Genomic DNA, 20,745 nt, shown 5'->3' with positions numbered 1-20,745 from the left:
AAATGGGCTAATATTTTAGAAAAGTATGAGTTTGTAAACAGCATGTTTATGGGGGTCATAGGAAAAGATTAAAGAAAATAATAATTTACTTAACTTTCTGAAATTGCCCAAGTTGGTAGTATGCTATTCCATAACTGTAATGAATAAAAGTGAGCAAGATGGAATATTCTCAATTTCACCCAGAGAGTTGTGAATCTCTGGAATTCTCTGCTGTAGAAGGCCAATTCATTGTATGTTTTCAAGAGAGAGTTAGATATAGCTCTTAGGGCTAATGGAATCAAGGGATATGGGGAGAAAGCAGGAACGGAGTACTGATTTTGGATGATCAGCCGTGATCATATTGAATGGCGGTACTGGCTTTAAGGGCCGAATGGTGTACTCCTCCACCTATTTTCTATTTTTCTAAAGTACAACAGGATAACAATTAAATTTCAGGAACGTAAACACCTGATGGATTGTGAGATATAAAGTAATCAAAGACATAGGGAAGTATTTATTGACTATACAGAGACTTGTGCAACAAGCTGATATGTCACAATGTGGTTGCGATAGGATTAAAAAGGATCATCAAAAGACAGATAAGTATTTCAAATCATTTGAAAATTTGTCCAAAATTGGAACCATAAGATGTAGAAACAAAGAACTGCAGATGCCAGTTAATACACAACAGAAAAGTGCAAGAGTAACTCAGCTAGTCAGGCAGTATCCCTGGAAAACATGGATAGGTGACTTTTCAGACCAACATCCTCCTTGTGACTCAAGAGGTGACGTTTCAGGTTAAGACCCTTCTTCACACCAAGGAAGTGTCGACCCAAATTGTCACCTATCCATGTTCTCTAGGGATGTTGCCTGACCTGCTGAGTTACTCCAGCAGTGTCTCTTTTTGTGTAACAACCATAAGATGGCTCGCTGTAATTTTATTTTCATTATGTTTTAACATGCAGATATTTGTGTGATTTTTTTTTATTACCTGCAGTTTTATTTGAACTCCTGTTATGCAAATACAAATGTGCAGCTCGGATGCTTTTCCAATTCAACTTAAGACAGCAATATTCAAAAACACGAGAGTTAATTGACAAGATAACACAAGAATTCTTTGCAGTTGAAATATGGCAGTTAATGGTTTTTCCACATTGCCTTATGTTGCAAATGCATTAATGTTTCAGCATCAGCCAACAAAAGTAGCATAACAGAGAGAACATCAAATTTAGAAATTCATAGGCTTTAGACAGAATGCTTAGTCTATGCTGAATCATCAGTCAAGAACAATATGATCTTGCACCATTCTGCTGTTTTGCACTTGTCATTGTATTTGTCATATTTATCATTATTTATACTGTTTACTCTGTGAGCTTCATGTAAAAACATTTCATTGCACCTCATGTGCAACTAATCTAATCTAGTTTAAAATGTGAATACAAAATAGGATCAAAGTTCCTTCTCCAAATCAATCAATAATTGCTGTCGTTAGACGGATGTTATGCCTGGAGGTTGTGACGACACCATACCACGAGAGCCTAATATGTCGACGCCTACAGATGCATGTTTAATGGTTCTCTTGGGCAGAAGAGCATTTAGCTGCAGTAAAGGGTCTATCCCAGCATGATCTGTCATCTTCAGAAACGTCGGAATCAGTTAGAAGAAATAATTTATATCAGGAAGATTTTGTAAAATATATGTAGCAAAACTCACAAATTAATATGGTCAATAAATTTCGCTACACAATCCAGAGATAAAATCTTCCCTGATCACCTTCAAACAAAATGTAACATTTTAGGGCAAATCCAAACCTGGTGGTTTAAACCAAATTAGAAATGCAACAGCTACTATTCCATGAAACCATAATGGGTTCAAATGGTATTATTTGCAGATTGAGAAGATAAAACCTTGTTGCACAAATGAAACGCATCCTTAAGGGAATGGCAATATTTCTTAGAGCTATGTAAAAGAGCTTAATGACAACATGCAGGAACTATCTCAAACTGGCAATTTCCATTTATATTAACCAACTAAATTTTCAATGATAGATAACTTAATAAAAACCAGTCTAGCACCGATATATTGTGTGAAGCATGGAACCAGGATGTTGTTAATAGCAGATCCAAATTCTGTACTTTCTATGCTGCAAATTACTCCTAACTATTAATACAAGCCTTCATTGTTTACGTAGCAGCAAAATGGCAAATTGTGCAGAGTCAGCATTTGGCAGAGCTACTTCAAAGCACAACATAATTATGAAGGGCATTTTTTTAAAAACAAGTTTAGATTTTTTATTGTTATTTTTACCTGGGCAATCTGGAGCATAAAAGCTTTCTAATTAGGCTGGGTTTTTTTCTCCCAATATCTGTCTGCCATACTGAAGCCCAGAAATCAGCTTGAGCTTTGGTCAATAGGCAAGAAATGTAGGAATTTCCTTCACCAACAAAATACTCCTGCAAAGCATCAGTTCAATTTAATGGGCTGGTGTTCATATCTAATTAAAGTTGCAGCAGTTCAAGTAGCTGATGGTTCTGCCTTCCCCAGGCAAAGGAGATGCTACATTATTGACCAGTGTGCTCTGCTTTGCTTCACCAATCAACTGACACGCAAGGTCAAGAAACAGTTTTTCAACATTGTCCGACTCTTTTGCCGATGTCTCCAGGTAATGCATATTCTGAGATTCTGAAAATTCTTCACCCCTTTCTCTGGATACTTCTCGTTTCTCTGCTAAATCAATCTTGTTTCCTGCAAAATGGGAAAGAGGCATAATTGAGAACCTAGCCACAAGTTGAAATATCAGTTAGATTGTCAGCTCACGATGGAGCAGTCGTAATCCTGTCAGTCAGTAGGTCAAAGGTTCAAGAGACTTGAACACCATCTAGCTCATGCAGTCTTTCAGAAGCAAGATAAATAGGACCGACCCATCTGCTCAGATGGTAAAATACATCCTTTGGCACCACTGAAAGAAGATCAGCGAATTCAACTACCAGCTTGGCCACCACTGTGTAAGCCAAAGCAAGTTAACTTAAACCTGTACATCTTTGGAGTATGGGAGGAAACTGGAGCACCCGGAGCAAACCCACACAGGCCATGGGGAGAATGTACAAACTCCGTACAGACAGCACCTGTTGTCAGGATCGAACCCAGGTCTCTGGAACTGTAAGGCAGCAACTCTACAACTGCACCACCGTGCAATCCAGTGGGTTATGAAGAAAACACAGTGACATCTACCACACACGGTGCCTCAGGAAGGCCATCAGCATCCATAAAGACTCCTCACACCCTTGTCATGGACTGTTCGAACTACTTCCCTCCGGCAGACGTTACAAGGCCTTCTACGCCCGAACCTCCAGACTCAGAAACAGCTTCATTCCCAGAGCTATAGCGGCTCTGAACCGGCCCTGCTGAGTGCCCCCCCATCCCACCTGGACTTTCTCCCTCAGATGGTCACGTCACACAGTTTACTTATTTTTTTGACATCGGTTGGAAGCTGTATACCAAATCTCGTTGCACTGATGTGCAATGGCAATAAAAGATATTATTATTATTAAAGGGTATGAGCTTGATATAATGGGGTCAATAACATAAATGCTGCCTTCCAAAATGGCCATGCCTCTAACTAACCCATATATAACTGCTAACTACCCAGGAATGTGGAAAATTATCCCATGTGTTTTATCAAATAGGGACATAATCTAATCTGGCCAATTACCACCTCATCAGGTTACTCTGTCTTTAGCAAAGTAATGGCAGATGTTTTCTGCAGTGCTTGTAAGCAACATAAATTAACCAATTATAGACTGGTCACAGGAGCAGGTCAAAGACACCAGTTAATTAAAAAAACCTACATTTACAGGAAATAAAGTCAGGTAGTATATATTGAAAGAGAAAAAGGAGGTTCATGGTCAATGAACGGTTCTAACGAGAGGTCATCAACCGGTAAACTAATCTCTGCTTCTCTCACTGCAGACATTGTCAGAACTTCCATTGTTTCTGTATTTCCATTTCATATTTCCAGCATCTGCAGTTTTTTGCTTTATAAAAAGCTAGACATTCACTCGATTTCTTAGTCCTCAAGATGAAAGTTTGGAACATTCTCCACATGATTAGACAACTGCCGTTCCAACACTCAGTCCGAGACAAATACATCTATCTACCCAATTCACAGCCCACCCACCACCATAAGTATTTACTTCCTCTTCCAATATCCCACATTATCCATAACTATCGATAGACTATCGACCTCCTTTTGGAGGTGGGGTATGAAAGGTAGACACAAAATGCTGGAGTGACTCAGGAGGACGGACAGCATTTTTGCAGCAGATTTCCAACAGCATGGACTAAATGTTTCCATGACACTGCAATGGCCAATAAATCTATGATTGTTTGCCCTGCCTGCAGACCTTCAGCAACAGACTGGTTCGACCAAGATGCAGTACAGAACTGCCACAGGAGATCCTTTTTCCTTGTGGTTATCAAACTGTACTGCATTGGGGTAGACCAACTCCCCTCTTTCTCCCCTTTCCACCCTCTCCCACCTTACCACATCCCCAATTCTTTTGACTCGTCACTTTAATTCCATGCATCTTGTGTTTTATGATTGTTGGCAGATCAATTTCTCTCCTGGGATAAAGTTCTATGATATTGTAACTTTATTATATCTAAATGCACAAAATGGTTCAGAAATGTTTGTGCAGAGTATGGAACAATGCCTTTTGTGGGATCTCTTGGTTGGGTCGGGTCAACTAGAAATATAGATCAGCTTCTATTTTAAAGATCAGCTTTTATTTTCAGTACCCAATTCAGAACCACCACCTAGAAACTAAACAAAATTCTAAATCAGTGTACAAATTAACAGGGATGGCAGTTAGGCCCAATAAAGATGGCCGACTTGGATGTCTGCCTGTATAATTTGTGCTGGGTGGGCTTGGATTACAATGGTTTTACAGTTAAACATCAGCATGGTTATTGAATTTGTATTGCCTACACTGAAAGATTAGTTACCTTGCCTATTAATGCTATTGACATACAAATTATTAACATATTGCATTATTGCTGGTCATGTGAATCTAAACTTTACCAGCATTTCTATCGGAGTCAGGTTTGGGATCCAAGATATCAAGGGCCAGGAGTGTGTGTGGGTTTGCAGCTAGAGCTAGTCTAGAGTCCTCCCTTTAAACATGCCAGTTCACTGGAAACGAATTGTGTAATAGGCTATAATAATCCCCCCAAAAAACCTATGTTTGGGCATTAATAACAACATTCTGGAAAACCTCCATCTGGCAAGGCTAAAGTCCCAAGGGCACTGGACTATTGGAAATTTACTGCAGGCCATTGAAAAAAGTAAAACAATATCTTTGGATTTTAACAAAACCATTTCAATATGCTGGGGATCACCAATGGCCAGGAAATAAACTGCAGCATCTCTGACAACACTGGGACTACAAAAGCACGACATAGCTGCAAGCTATTAAAATTATCACATTAATGTGCGCATTCACATATTAAATAGGTAATTTGATTCTCTGCTTCTAATACGATCATATCCAACATTCAATATACAATAATTTGAGGCAGCACATTGGCGCAGCGGTAGAGTTGCTACCTTACAGCTCCAGAGACCCAGGTTCAATCCTGACCTTGGGTGCTGTCTGTACAGAGTTTGTATGCGCTCCCCGTGACCACATCGGTTTTCTCCAGGTGCCTCAGTTTCCTCCCACATTTCTAAAGATGTGCAGGTTTGTAGGTTAATTGGGGTCTGGAAATTGTTCTTCGTGTGTTGGATAGAGTTAGTGCAGGGGTGATCGCTGGTCCGCGTGGTCTAAGTGGGCCGAAGGGGGTGGGAGATTGCAACCTTCACATGGTCCACCCTGTTTCGACGAATGCAATCAACCTGGCATGCTCAACCAAATAAGATCAAATAGAACAAGTTGTCCTACAAGTTTAGGCTGTGCACGCCATACGCAAGAAGTGGGCCGAAGGACCTGCTTACACGCTGTATCTCTAAGATAAATTTGCCTTAGATTATCCCTTTGTTCCCTTACAGTCCAAATATTTGCTAATCCCACCCTTCAGCATATTTAGTGACACCATCAGAACCCTCTGGAAAGGGAATTCTGAATATTTGTGATACAGCATTATGAAATTTATGTTTCAATCTTAATTGCCGACTACTTTTCCAGACACTGCGGCCATGTTGTGGATTCTCTCTTTGGAGGAAACTGCCTCTTGATGTACACCCTGCTGTGACAGCTCAGAATCTTGTAAAACTCAACAAGATTAACTTTCATGGACTCCACCAAGTCTAGACCCATCCTACTTAACCTTAACCGAAGCACCTTGGCTTAACGTTCATTTTCTACCACACCAGGACATGGGTAAACAATGCATAATATTCAAGTTGCACTTCAGCAATTATTTCCCCAATGCCTAGGATTTGCAGCAACAACAAAAGTGATTTTGTGAGAATCCAAGACATTCATCTGTGCATCAGATATACATCATGGTGTTGTGGAAAACTGCTACAACTCCTAAAAAGGTAATGAATACAGCTTTGCCTACACTGAAAGAACAGAAACAAGTTAAGCTTTATAAATTTTACCTAATTGAAGAATAATATTTCAAGCACTTACCAACCAAAACAGTGGTAACTTTGTTGCTTGCATACTGTTCAATCTCCCTTAACCATTCAGGAAGGCAACGGAAAGATTCTTCACAGGTGATATCATAGGTTAATATTAAGGCATTTGCACTGCGGTAATAGCTCTGTGTGATGGATCGAAACCTTTCTTGTCCAGCAGTGTCCCAAATCTGGAGCTGAGGTACAGAAAACAAATTCAATGAGATTTACTGCACAATAACAAACAATTTGGGCATCATTATATTCTAACACATGCAATAAGGAACTAAAAGGGTCTGCACAAACCAGATCTCAGATTGTTATTTCCTGCTAGATTTAGTTCTCTTACTGGTTTTGTTGTTCAAGAGGAAGCTAATCCAATCTAGATTTCTCTTGAGTAGCAAATATTACAACAACCACTCTTACTCAACAATTTCCTCTCCAATTTCAAACCATACAAGAAGTCAATTTTACTTAAATATATTTTTCTTCTACCTACCCTTATAACAAACCTCAGAAATACATGATAGGATCAAAGATTCCCAAATCAATTCTCCATCATTGGGAGTTACAAGGCCTACAACCAGCATTGCGTCAGTGTATACCTTTGTAGGGTAGCAATACTGAATCCACATTTAGCACTTTCACATACCTCATGCTCCTTCTACACCAGCTCGATTTTTTTTTTTTTTTTAATGCATTGGCAGATATTCAAGTAATATAAATAGTTGGAGACACAAGAAACTGCAGATGCTGGAGTCTTGTATAGAACAGTGCTGGAGTAAGTTAACAGGTCAAGCAGCATCTCTGGATGACATGGATAGGTGACAATTTGGATTAGAACTCTTCTTCAGGCTGAAGGTTACCGATCCACATCACCTATCCACATCCTTCAGAGATGTTGCTTGATCCACTGAATTAGTCTAGCACTTCATGTTCTCAAGTAAACAGTTGCTCAGTTTGAGACATTGGCCAAGCACAAAACAAACACACTCTCAACGAGTCCTGAAAGGTTTCTCAAAACGTGGTCTCACCGACAAGTGGCACGACAAACAATCCACAGGATAAGAGAAAGTTCAAGCCACTTCAGAGACATAATCAGACACAAATGGATTGGAACATATTAGGGTGGTCAAAAGCCGAGGAAGGATGAAAGATACAAGTCAAAGGACGTAGTTTCAAAATAAGGAAACAAAAGCCATTGGAGTTGGAAAGGGAGATGGTAAACAATGCTAGAAAAGGGAAGGGCGAGGTTATGGCAAGACTAAATTACCAGTATAATAAATTAAGAGAGGTTTCGGAGACTGGCTGTCATTTCAGATCAAAACGTGGCGTGAATAGGACTTTTACGCAGAAAACAAAATGAACAGAGTTTTGGATAATAGTGTTAAGTTGTAAAAAAAAGATCTACAAAATCTGGATCAAGATTTACAAGTAATCTCTACCACCAAAATATCATGGTCGGCCTAGAATATCTTCATTTCTTTGTAACACCTTAACCAAAACTAAATCAGGGCTGGTATGCATTAGCTTCTACCAATCAGGAAGAAAATCAACACAAGCTTCCTTCATACAATTGCATCAGAATATCGTGCCGGCTGAATTCTCTTTTCTTTCCTCATTTTGTCTGTTACTATCGAAATAGTTTCCTTAACAACAAGAATGCAGGATAATTGGCCCTTTGCACCAGAAAGCATTGTCTAAATTTGTTATTCATTTATTCTGCTTTGAATGAATCATTCTCAGAGCTATCTGGTACTTTAAAATTCCCTGCACAGATTTCTCATAGTTTGTTTTACTGTGCTCAGTTATTTTTTGTGTGGAGGCCAAGCATTGTGCTCAGTTTAGGGATACATGTGGAAAAGGGTGGTGGTCAAGGAAGAGGATGATAAATGCCAGAGTCAAAAATGTAATGCTGCTGTGCAGAAAGAAACAAGAGCAGCTGAACAAGAAAATACTCATCCCCCTAGCATGGCCCCAACACCCGTGATGCACATTAAAAACTGGAACAGACGATAAAGCCGGAAGCTGTCTACAATTTAAAACAATGCGTTAATAAAATAAAATCCAATAGGACTTTTAGTTGTACTACTACAAGAAATTCTACAATGACACGTTTAAGCTTTTCAGCCATACGAATATGCTTTCAGCAAAAAAACAAGAATGTATGACTGCAAAGAAATGATCAGCATGTGGCAACAAATAGAAGGCAATTTGATGCCAAATGCAAGAACCACAGCTAGACACATTATTTCCACATGAAAATGATATTCAGAACCCAAACTTTATTTTCATATCTATATCCACCAAATTAATATTAATCTGATAAGAACCATATTTTAGGCCAGCTAATCAAACTTAATCTGGAGCGATGAACATTTCAATTTTGACTGGGCCGAGTGTTTTAAGGTCCCCCCCCCCCCCCCCCCCCCCTCCACCCCTCCCAAGAAATCACCCGCCCAATTCACTTCAAAGCACCATATTTACTAGCCAATGGCAGGTGGATGCCAATAGGGCATTGTTCCATTAGAGATGGGCACCCAGGACAAGAGTATACAGAAGAGATGCCTTTAAGACAAAGGAACCATTATGAAGATTATGCTTTTCTTCAGTGCACCACTCCATGAGAGCAGCTCAGAAAGGAACATATATGCTTTAACTTATATTTGATTTGGTTTGATTTTATATCGGAACAAGTCTCCAATCAAACCCATTTCTAGATTTAAAATTACCTAAGCCACTGCTAAAATATTGCAGAAGCAACATCAATCATGCATTACACACCAAATGACAGCATTGCTACATACCATGTGGCCTCCATGCACAAGCTTATCAGCACAGAAGACCATATGACAATTTAGCAAAGTGGCACAGGCTTGCACAGAACATTTTTAATTAGTTCTCAGCTACAAAATTATCACTTGACATGCAAATATTGTGCTGTACAACAGGAATTATAGCCCAGTAGCTTTATCATCAACATGAGAACAAATATCAGAAGGGTATTTCTCATGCAATTTTTCAAATCGCTTTCTGAGACTTAACGTTGCAATTATAAACATTGCCTAATGTAGGTTTTGCCCTTTAAAGTGTAGATCGATTGCACAAATGCATTCCACACAAGATCCTTGTTAGCAGCAGACAGGCAAAACTTCACCCAATACCATTTGATTTTCTATCTTGAAAAGGAGATATACGTGTAGGGGTCATGATTACTATAACTCAGTAGTCATTGGTCACCCTAAATATCAAATAGATAGTAATCACTTGGAATAGATGGAAATTTAAAAAAAAGTTAGACTTTGTGTCTTTAAAAAACACACCAAGTTAAGTAGTAAAGCCCTTTTGGCTCAGTTTATTTGCTTCTGCTTTCAGATAATCAAAAGAATGTAATCTACAAAACAGAGCATACTGTTCTTTTTGAAGCCGTGATACCACAGTCTTATGATCAGCCTGTAGCTATCAAGGACATGACACCAGCATGTTTACTAAAACCCACCACAGGCAAAGTCACAAACAACATTCAATGTGACTGGAGCTGTGTAGCAATCTCTTCTCTCACCAACTTTCAACCTTTGTTAGAGGTGTACACACCATCTTCCCCTAATCCCCTGAACTATACAGAACTTATCCTGACCATTATTGAAAGACCAAACAATGGGTTTCTATTTCTCATTAAATATGCTTTGAGGAAAAACAGTAGAGGAATATTTGAAGGTACACAAAAATGCTGGAGAAACTCAGCGGGTGCAGTAGCATCTATGGAGCGAAGGAAATGGTCAACATTTCGAGCCAAAACCCTTCTTCAGGTTTTTAGTCTGAAGAAGGGTTTCGGCCTGAAATGTTGCCTATTTCCTTCGCTCCATAGATGCTACTGCACCCGCTGAGTTTCTCCAGCATTTTTGCAGCATCTGCAGTTCCTTCTTAAACAGAGGAATATTTGACATTGGGAAAGGACGGACCTATATTAAAGGGAAAAAAACAAAAAAATAATTTACAACATTGAATTTGTGGGCTATGCTTTTGGCAACATGGGGTAATTGCAGATAAAATGTCATGTTGATTACCAAAAGAGGATGTAACACGGAGGAATGAAACCAGTGTCCTGAGTATCACCTGGTTCAATCCGAGTGGCGTTCAAACTGATGGGCCTCACCGATTATTGCCGATAAGTACAGAGGTACATTTCTTGCATTTACAAATTGAGTTGAAAGTAATATTGGCTTCATTTGGCAGTTATGTCAAACAATGTGCCAGATAGGACAGAAATTAATCTGAGGGTGATGATAATGGTACATCAGAGGTGTGTGACAATTTGTACACAGATGACTAACAATTGGATTATGCTCCAGAGCACAGAAGAAAAACAAATCAAAGCATCCAAGGTGGTGGATGGGGTGGATGGGGTCAGATACAAGTCAAGAGATTGCAGTGACCAATAGTATTCAAGCAGACAACAACATCGTTTTCACTAGCCTGACATTGACTCATCCACATTAACTGCAATTGCTGACTGATCAGGGATTATCTGCTCTCCAAAGTGGACATTCTACATCTTGACATTTGGTGTCTAGAATCTTGCCCAAACATTTTGTTGAAAGAGTAGAAAAGCATATTTGAATGGCCTGAGCTGACTGAATTTGAATGTTCAGAGATATCAGTACGTCATTCCAAAAGAAATAGAAGCATGTAGGCAACGGTAAGCAATTAAGAAAGTAAATGGAATGTACGGCTGTAACATAACGTCCCAACTTCAGCACTTAATAACTTTACTAATTGAAACCAACATGCCAAAAGCCTTCCAGCACCCCACCCCTGGCACTACTTTCAGGGAACTATTTACTTGAACTCCTAGCTCCCTTTGTTCGACACCATTCCCTACCACGCTCCCGTATCTGCTTTAACTTCCCAAAATGGAATCTCTCACACTTATCTGAATTACATTGAATTTGTTATTTGTCACTCATTTGCCTCGCTGTAATTCTTGAGAAGAATCTTCACTGTCTGCAAGAACATCTAATTTAGGGTCATCTGCAAACTTACTAATCATGCCTTGCACATTCTTGTCCAAATCATTGAAATAGATGACAGACAACTATTGACCCTGCACAGATCCCCAAGGGACACCAGTCATAGGCCTCTAGTCCAAAGACCTTCCTCCATCACCCTCTGCTTTCAACCATGTAGCCAATTGCAGTCAGTTGGGTCTCTCTGGATCCCATGTAATCTAACCTTAGAGAGCAGCCTACCATGCACCTCCTTGACTGTATAAAAAAAGCCTTGCTGAAGTCCTTCAACCTTTTTGGTAACTTCACAAAAAAAATGTCAATGACATTGGTAAGTAGTAGAGCTAATATGACTTGATGTTTCAAACCCTGTAATAAGTCAGAACACTTGCTACTTAGTGGGATTGGAGTGGTGAAAGGTAGGGTAGGTACGTCATCGGGGTCATCAGGTGGGCACCCTCCTTCTTTGACTTTTCATTGATAAGCCCACAACATCTCTTGAGGGCTCAATGGTGATACCTGACATCCCAGTTACACCCCCCTCAATTCCAAACCCTCCTGTCTTCAACTTGCAGCCCAATTGTTGTCTCTCCTTTTGATCCAAATCCAATTGCTGCTTTTTTTCTGCAGAATTTGATAATGATTTGATTGCCTGTTGGAGGGAGCGACCCCTCACCCCCATTTTCTTTAATAGCCTGGCCATAGACACTATCTGCCACACAAAACCACGCTGGCTATCCCTAATCAATCCCCATCTTTCCAAATGCATGGATATTTAATCTCTTGTTTGAATATTCTCTCTCCAACAGGTTTGACTTATAGTTCCCAGGTTTTCTCCAGCCCTTATTAGCCCCCCCCCCCCCCCCCCCCCCGCCGTCTTCCAGCAGCTCACCAGTATCTAACGATATTCATATATCCAAGCCAGTACACCTGTAATCTATTCTCTTCCTTTACAGGGTTCGTGGATATATCTGATATATCTGCTCAGGCCCAATAGAATTATCTACCTTTATACATCTTGGGACATCCAACACATATTATCCTGTAATATGGATGGTCTTCACGACATTGTCATTAACTTTTCCAAGTTTCGCATCTTTCTCCACATTAAAAACAGAGGAGAAATATGAATTGAGGACATTGCCCATCTCCTGCGGCTCCACACATAGGTGATTGCAGGTCAGAGACAGCATCTCTGGAGAAAAGGAATAGGTGACGTTATGGGTCAAGACCCTTCTCCAGAGATGCTGACAGTTAATCCAGCTTTGTGTCTATCTTCGGTTTAAAGCAGCATCTGCAGTTCTCTCCTACACATAGATGACTGCTTTGGTTTTCTGAGGGGTTCGATTCTCCTTCTAGTTACCTTAATTCCCTTAATAAGATCTCTGGATTTTCCTTAAATTTATCTGCCAGACCAATCTTATGTCGTTTTTATATACTCCCAATTTTCTTCTTCAGCATTTTTCTCAATCCTCTACAGTCTTCCAGGGATGCACGTGATCTCAGCTGTCTATACGTGACAGATGCCCCTTTTACCTGACTGGAATAACATTTCTCTCATCCACGATTCCATACTCCTTCCTGTCTTGCCCTTCACGATAACAGGACCAAGCATGCCCTGAACACACAATATGATTTTAAATAAAAAACATTTAATTTTCCAGATTGTCCTTTGCCTGCAAACAACCTATTCCAATCAATTTTTGCAATGTCCTGTTTAACACCAAAGTTGACCTTGGCAGAACTTATAACTTGTAGGCTAGCCCTGTCCTTATCCATAACAAATTTGAAATTAATATAACAGTGGTCGCTGATCGCAAAAGACAGGCCCATGGATACTGCAGTCACTTGCCCTGACCAAGTCCCAAGGAAGTCAAGCTTTACCTTCTCCCTTGTAAGGCCCTTATTGCCTGAGGAAACCCTCCCAAACATTCTTAACAAATTCCTCCCCATTTAAGCCCTTGGCACTATGGCAGTCCCAATCTATAATGGCATTAATTAGTAATTGTTCATGTTTTTACTTATCAAAAGCTTATCTAAAGCTGCCTTAAAAATATTCAAAGAATCTGCTTCAACCTTCCTTTGTGGAAACGGGTTCCAAAGTCTCTCAATGTCAAAAATGTTATCCATGTTTTAAATCAGCAACTTTGTTATTTTAAACAATGACCCTTGGTTCTAAATTATCTCACAAAAAACACACTTTCCACATCAACCCTGTGAAGACTCCTCAGGACCTTGTGTTGCCAATCAAGTTACTTGCTTTTCTATAGTTGAGCAGATAAATGTTTTATGAAAATGTAAGTATAACATTCACCTGTTCATCTTTGTCCACATGATCATCCCTGATGACTATAGTCTCCCTCTCTACATGAGAGACGGAGACTATACAAGAGCAACCCCCACCCCCTCTCCCATCCTACCTTCAACTTCTTGTAATGCAGCTATTTCTTGGATTTCTGGAATGCTACTCATTGCCACTATAGACAAGACCAATATTTTAAGATACCATCATCAGTTCACTGGACTGGCTTTATCTGGAACTTCCTCACTTTAACTTCTTTAAAATATCCACAACATTTATTGTTGTTTTAGAATTTGAGTAAATTTATTCTAATCTTTCCTTCAGTATTACTTATTCTGTCCAATTTTCTGACCTGCCAACTACCTTCGCATGTCTATAAGATTCTTATTAAGTTTGAATTTACCTCGACTTTTTTTTAGACAACCAGATGCCACGTTGGAATGTGTCCATTCTGTGTATTCCAAAAGATCCTGTCACTGCATCTAGACCACCTTTACATGTCGATGAAAATCCCCATTATCACCTTATCTTTCTGACGAGCTCAGTTTATAGTCCTAGCACAAGGTTACTTACTGATAGTGACTTCTTGCTTTCGTTATTTCTCATTTCTACTATACATCAAATCTTTTCTGGAGTAATAATTAAGTAAATTAGGCGTTTGACCTTTGGAGTTAAGAATGAAAGGGGCTCTTATTGAAAGATGCAATAATCCAGAAGAGACACTGAGGAGATATTTCCTTTGGTCGGATCATATAAAATAAGTAGGCATAGTGTCACGATAAATGGGATTACCTAATTAACACAGAAGGAAGAAACTCCTTCACTCAAACGATAAAGAATTATTGGAATTCTCTACCACAGAGATTAGGGAGGCTGAATCAGTAAACATATTTAAGAAAAAGGTGGCAAGATATAGAATTTAGGGCAATGAACAGTAGTGGGATCCAGGCAGAATAGTGAATTTAAAGATAAATAAACTCTAGACAGACACAAAATGCTGGAGTAACTCAGCAGGGCAGGCAGCATCTCTGGAACGAAGGAATGGGTGACGTCATGGGTCGAGACCCTTCTTCAGACTTCTTCCTAAACATTAAATAAACTATGATTTCACTGAATGGCACAGCAGTTGAGAGACCACATTGTGTACACCTGCTCTCATTTTTTAAATATTGTTTTCTTATAAACCTGCCACAAATGTTCGTCACTTCTTAGTTTTCTGCAAGGCAAGATATATTCAACAGGCAGGGTATAAACCTGAAATCATCAGTTGGATTAGATGCTTTAGCCTAATGCTACCATTAAACTTTTTCTAGCCCATGATTTATTTCCTTCCACAATATCCCAACTTGCTGTTTACTTTGAACTGCGAAATATCAATTATCGATTCAATTTTCAATTTCTGGTTAATGAGTTAACCAATAAAACACCACTTACTTTAAACTGACTTTCATTTAAGATTTCAGAATGGCTTATTTGAAAAAGTAATCAAAATATATTAAAACTCTTTTTCGATACCTCCAAATTATTGAAAGAAACTTTGGATACAACATTGTGCCCGATCACCAACTCTCCATGCTAATCTTACTCTTGTCCACTACTAAACAACGGCTGTTTGAAAGCAACTCAGTGAAAAGATAAAGGTGAAAAGTGAACTGGCTGAATGTTGGTTCTAGTATGTGACATGAAACTTGTTTCTCTTCTATGCACACAGTTGCCAAGGTGCCATGATGTTCTGATGTTGGATTTCAGTGTCAGCTAACTGGAAAAGCTTGTGAAAACCATGGTCCTGTAATATTACACAATTATCAACTCTTGCTAATTCCAAACAAATTTTTCTCACACAATATTTGAAGCAGATATTTCCAAAGACAGGTTTGTAGGTTAATCGGCTTCTGTAGAATTGTCCTTCGTGTGTTGGATAAAACTAGTGTAAGGGAGATTGCTGGTCGTTTTGGACTTAGTGGGCTGAAGGGCCTGTTTCCACGCTGTATCTCTGAACAACAGGCGGTCAAATTATGTGATTCTATTAGACAATATAGAATTGTCTATATTGACAATTATATAAAATGTTGGGAAGTTTTGTTCTTCTGCAATTTTGCTTTGAATTACCAGGTGACCACATTTTTTTTAGAATTAAGGTGTAATAGTGTTAAAATACAAATAGTTTATTCTTAAAAACAAAACCCAGTTTGCTGTTCAATATAAAGCAAATGATTACACAAAACACACTGATTGCAACATCTGGCACTATTGACAAAAGGTACCATGAAGGTAAAAATAGCTGAAGCACCAAATATTTTGTGTGTGTGGCATGGTCAGCAGGTTATTGTCTAAAGATACCACACAGCATTTGCAGGAACACTCAGTGCAACAATTAACTGAAAACAATCTGTCACTATATTTTAATTATGCAATGTACCAACATTTTAAAGCAGTTTAGCAATGAAAAAGGCTTCCTATCACCCCATATACAATCTACTGTATAGAAGTAAAGTTAAATTCTCTACCATCTCCACAAAATTAAACTCCTTCCTATGTGTCCATATCGTATATGTGGACAAACTTCGTCAGGGCCTTTATTGATTGGACCAGAGAGTGAAGGGAAGGGAGGTAACTTACAGCGAAGGGTCAATGTACAGCAACATTTCCACACACACCCTCCCCCAAATCAGTCTATTCAAGTACCATATACAAACTACAAACACATTTCTTTAGTAATAACATTGCCTAAAATCAATCGATGGCAGAATAACCTCAATTCTCATGGGCCATAACATTAGTCGCCAGATGCATCCTTTCCTCTTTCATCCAGTCGATTTCACGTCACCAGGTTTGTGCCACAGTGCCTCGTTATCCTTCACCATTCTATGATGTTCAATGTCCATAAATTTGGATTTCTAAACTTGGCTGCCATACATTCCCAAATTAGCATTCTGAACCATTTCTGCCATATCTTCCATTCAAAATCTTTCCAATTTTTGAGTTAATATTGACCACTTCTGTTTGTATTCTTGGTTATAAAGGCTTCATTTTCTATCCTCACTCAAATTCATCATCCTCCAAAACCCCTGCGGTCCACTTGCTCCTGCTGCTCACACACAGCTAGGAAATATGTCCACATTTTCCCACCTTGGTCACCCAACATTCACATTTATCTCAACAGTCGCTTAGATGTTTATCCGATATCCAGAACTCATTCATTGATTTGGCTTCTCCACATGGTATCAGGAATTTTGATGTGTTGACATTGGGAATAATTGTTGTAAAGAACATTTGAAAACATGTATTTCTCCCATTCCTCATGATTTCCTGCACATTAGGAATCATAATTTATGATTATGATTGAATCAATATTTATCATGCAAGATGCACCGATATCTCCATTACTACTTATTTTCTTATAATCCACAACATCTTATTTTGTTCTGCAAAACCCTCCTCTCCTGTACCCCACCTGGGTAATGCACACACATTTCTCACAATCCCCTCCCCTTTTCACTCCCACCTAAAAGCCTTACCCGTTTTCACATTTCACTACTCTTTTTCTCTGTATCTTATACAATTTTTCCTCCTTTTCATCTCTAGCCTTTGTCCACCCATCTGCCTATCACTCCCTCCCCCTCCTCACCACTTATCAAATGCTAGGCTTTGTTTCTTTTGTTTCTCCTCCTTTCCCCCTGCTTGCCCCCCTCCCCTCCCACAAATCAGTCTGAAGTGCGCCCAGACCCAAAACATTGCCTATCCATATCCTCCAAAGATACTGCCCGACCCATTGAGTTAGCTTTTGTTTTTTTTTATATAAACATGCATCTACAATTCCTTGTGTCGACAGGATGAAAGATTGCAAGTAGTCACAAAACGGAGTCAATATTACCAAACAAAATGTGATATACTATGCAGCTTTAAGTTTGAATGAAGGCAAATTTAACAGTCGAAGGGGTTTGAATATTTTATAATACTGTACCTTCACTTTTTCTCCTTTTATATCAACAGTTTTAATCATAAAATCAACTCCAATTGTGGCTCCTTGGCCTGGTGGAAACAAGCCCTGCAAAAACATAAGTCTTTCAGTCCATATGTATTCATTAATTTTGTATTCACCTTGATAAAACAATTTGAGAATCACTCACAAAAAAATATCAGATTCAAATCAAATTGCCTTTCTTGACCAAATGGGGAAAGGACACCAAATAGAGCATGATATAAAATTTAAATTAAATTTGCAATTATCAAAGCTATTAAACATTTTAAAAAGCAAAAATAAAAATAAAACTCATATCCTCCAATAACACAGAACTAAACATTTATGTTAGCAATATGATATGCAATTCCCCAAGATATTGGGGCATTACTTTGCCCAATATCAAAACAATATTAAAAGTAAATTGATATCATGTTATAATGATATGATAGTATTCAGCAACATAAATTTCTACTCCATCTCATGGGCATCTTCTGAAGATTGGAAAGTCAGCTGGAGTACCAACATAAAGTAAAATATTTTTCACATGGGCACAAGCTGAAAGGAAAGCATGGAAATCACCACTGAACCCCACTGTAAGGGAATAATTTCATCAGCAGTTTGCACTGAACATCAGGACTTTTACTTTCAAGTTAATGTTGCCAAATGAATGGAAATTCCATTGGCAACACCATTAGCTACGCGAGTTCAAGTAGCAATCAGTCTTACAACTTGAAATTCCAATTTATTTCAGAAATCTGCAATAAAAACAAAATCAATTCTTCAGCAGAGAGATATCTGGCAAGAACTATTTCCAGGTCTTTCCAGGCGTTTCTTGGCACAAGCTAACCAAGTATCCAATTTCCATTTCTGTTGCACATTGGATGATTTCAGTCCAGTCCACACTTCTGATGTACTGTAGGGAAGGTAAGGCTAACTTGCTGCAGCAGCAACTATCATTAGGCACTCGCAGAACTGTGTTTAAATAAATGCCACAGTGGATTGAGATACTTGTATGGCTAATCTCTACTTAGCAAAGGTTCTTCAGAACATACCACCAAGAACATTCTCCAAATATCAAACCCTAGCTCACCATTCCTCTTCCAATCCCCTGAATTTCCAAGAATCCTCAGATCCAATTCCCCAACTCCATTCTGCCAATTGTTCTGTATCATCAGCCAATGATCCTCATAGACTAATCTCTACTACATCCTCTCCAACCCCAAGCCACTTATCTGTTCACCACACCGAACTCCAGATCCCCAACAATGAGAAGAGCTCATAGTCTGCTCTTGGCTCTGAGTTATGGTCAAAAATTCAAGTCCCATCCCCTTTCACAGGCCCATGTCTCCGGAGAAGTTCCCTTCCCCCAAAATACCCCCCCCCCCCCAGGACCCAATCACTGAAGATTGTCCTCGCTCGCAATTATTTTCTGGTCCCATTCTTTGATGTTAATCTCCCTGCTATCCACCGACCCTTTCTGAAGACCGACCTGATCAAAGAACAGTCTGATCCGACTGCAGGCCCTATGGTAGTGTTGGATTCATAAATAAAGAATGCAGAAATGCTATACATTTCAATATTTGGCAACAAATGCCAAGCAGGTTGTGTATACGTTTGACCCTTAAAAATTCAGATGCACACTTTTAGCAAATTAAAGAATAGAAATTAGAATATTTGGACGTCTTTGTTGTGAACACTCAGTCCCAATAGACGATTTCCATTTTAAGATCATAGTGATCCTTTTTCAGAGAAGTGCATATGATGTAGATAAGGAAATGTACCTGCCTCTTCCTGTTTTCAACAAAATTGGGCCATTTACACATAAACGGCGTTATTGTCAAGTCTTTCCTCTTACTGCAGAAGTTCCTACCATAAGGAGTAGCCCTTGCAAAGCTAGAGGCAAATATCATCTGGAGCACTCCTGGTTTCTCTCCAAGCTCAAAATACCTCTTGCCCAAAAATCCATGTGGGCCTGGGGAGTAAAATGCTAGTGGCCATTTGGAACATTGTACCCATTTCAATTTTAAGGCACAAAGCTGGATTTGTGAAGGACAGTGCTTTGGGAGATGGCCAAAGACATATTGTTTTGTTAAAATCAAAATGTAATGTATGATATTTGAAGTTCACATAAATCTTAAGGGGCATCTTAGGGTTGTGACATAGCATCCCAATGCCAGTACCCAGGTCCACCATTATTAATTTCAATACAGTCCGAGACACGAGGCAGAAGCAAATAGTGGGATTAATAGAGTTGGGTCCTAGCCTGAAGAAGCATTACAAAATTCTGGTCTTTCCAGACCAAGAGCAACAGACACTCCAGGGATAAATTGGAACCATTTTTCTGGCAACACTCCAACATGGCACAGGGAATAACAAGACCTGATGTCTGACTGACATAGAAATTACATCTTATGCTCAAACAGGAATATTGCTATGTATCACTGAAACAAAACAGTGTTACACAGCTAGATTTAGGCCATGTACTTTGATTTATTGCCGGGAAGTTAGTGGAAAAAGTAAATAGTGTACAAGGGTAGCAATTAAAAACTGAAAATATATATCCTTCAGAAGTATTCATACAAAGCTACAGTTATAAATGTATTCACATTTATTTAATCCTGATCATTTTCTGAAATAATGAATATCCAAGGTTAGAATTCACAATGAAATATTGTGCAATCCACTTTTTGGTGCCTTTGAAGTCTAAAGTTTGTGAAAGGAAATTACAGGCAGTCCCTGTCTCAAGGGTTGTGTTCCTGAGAACTATATGTAAACTGGTTTCTCCACAAGTCAGAAACAAAATTTAAAGGAGGGTTGATTAAAATGAACATTTGTCTTCCTGTGTAGTTACAATAGAATAAAATGACATTGTCCT

The 20,745-nt window shown here is 39.0% G+C and overlaps 1 protein-coding gene across 1 annotated transcript in view; it reads right to left on the bottom strand.

Annotated features, from left to right (window-relative positions):
- Positions 1-967: 967 nt before the first annotated feature.
- The window catches only part of rab30 (RAB30, member RAS oncogene family), a 54,183-nt gene continuing 34,405 nt past the window's right edge, over positions 968-20,745 (bottom strand). The window contains exons 3-5 of the mRNA XM_033022532.1: positions 17,871-17,954; positions 6,612-6,795; positions 968-2,724 (exon numbers count right to left, since the gene is read on the bottom strand). Coding sequence (XP_032878423.1) covers positions 2,474-2,724; positions 6,612-6,795; positions 17,871-17,954 — 519 coding nt within the window. The 3' untranslated portion in view covers positions 968-2,473. The remainder of the gene's footprint in view (positions 2,725-6,611; positions 6,796-17,870; positions 17,955-20,745) is intronic.

The sequence above is a fragment of the Amblyraja radiata genome, chromosome 6 (genome assembly GCF_010909765.2).
Source record: "Amblyraja radiata isolate CabotCenter1 chromosome 6, sAmbRad1.1.pri, whole genome shotgun sequence".
In the NCBI taxonomy this organism is placed as follows: domain Eukaryota; kingdom Metazoa; phylum Chordata; class Chondrichthyes; order Rajiformes; family Rajidae; genus Amblyraja; species Amblyraja radiata.
Note: the sequence above shows the minus strand (reverse complement) of the source record. Positions and strands in the feature narration are given on the sequence as shown.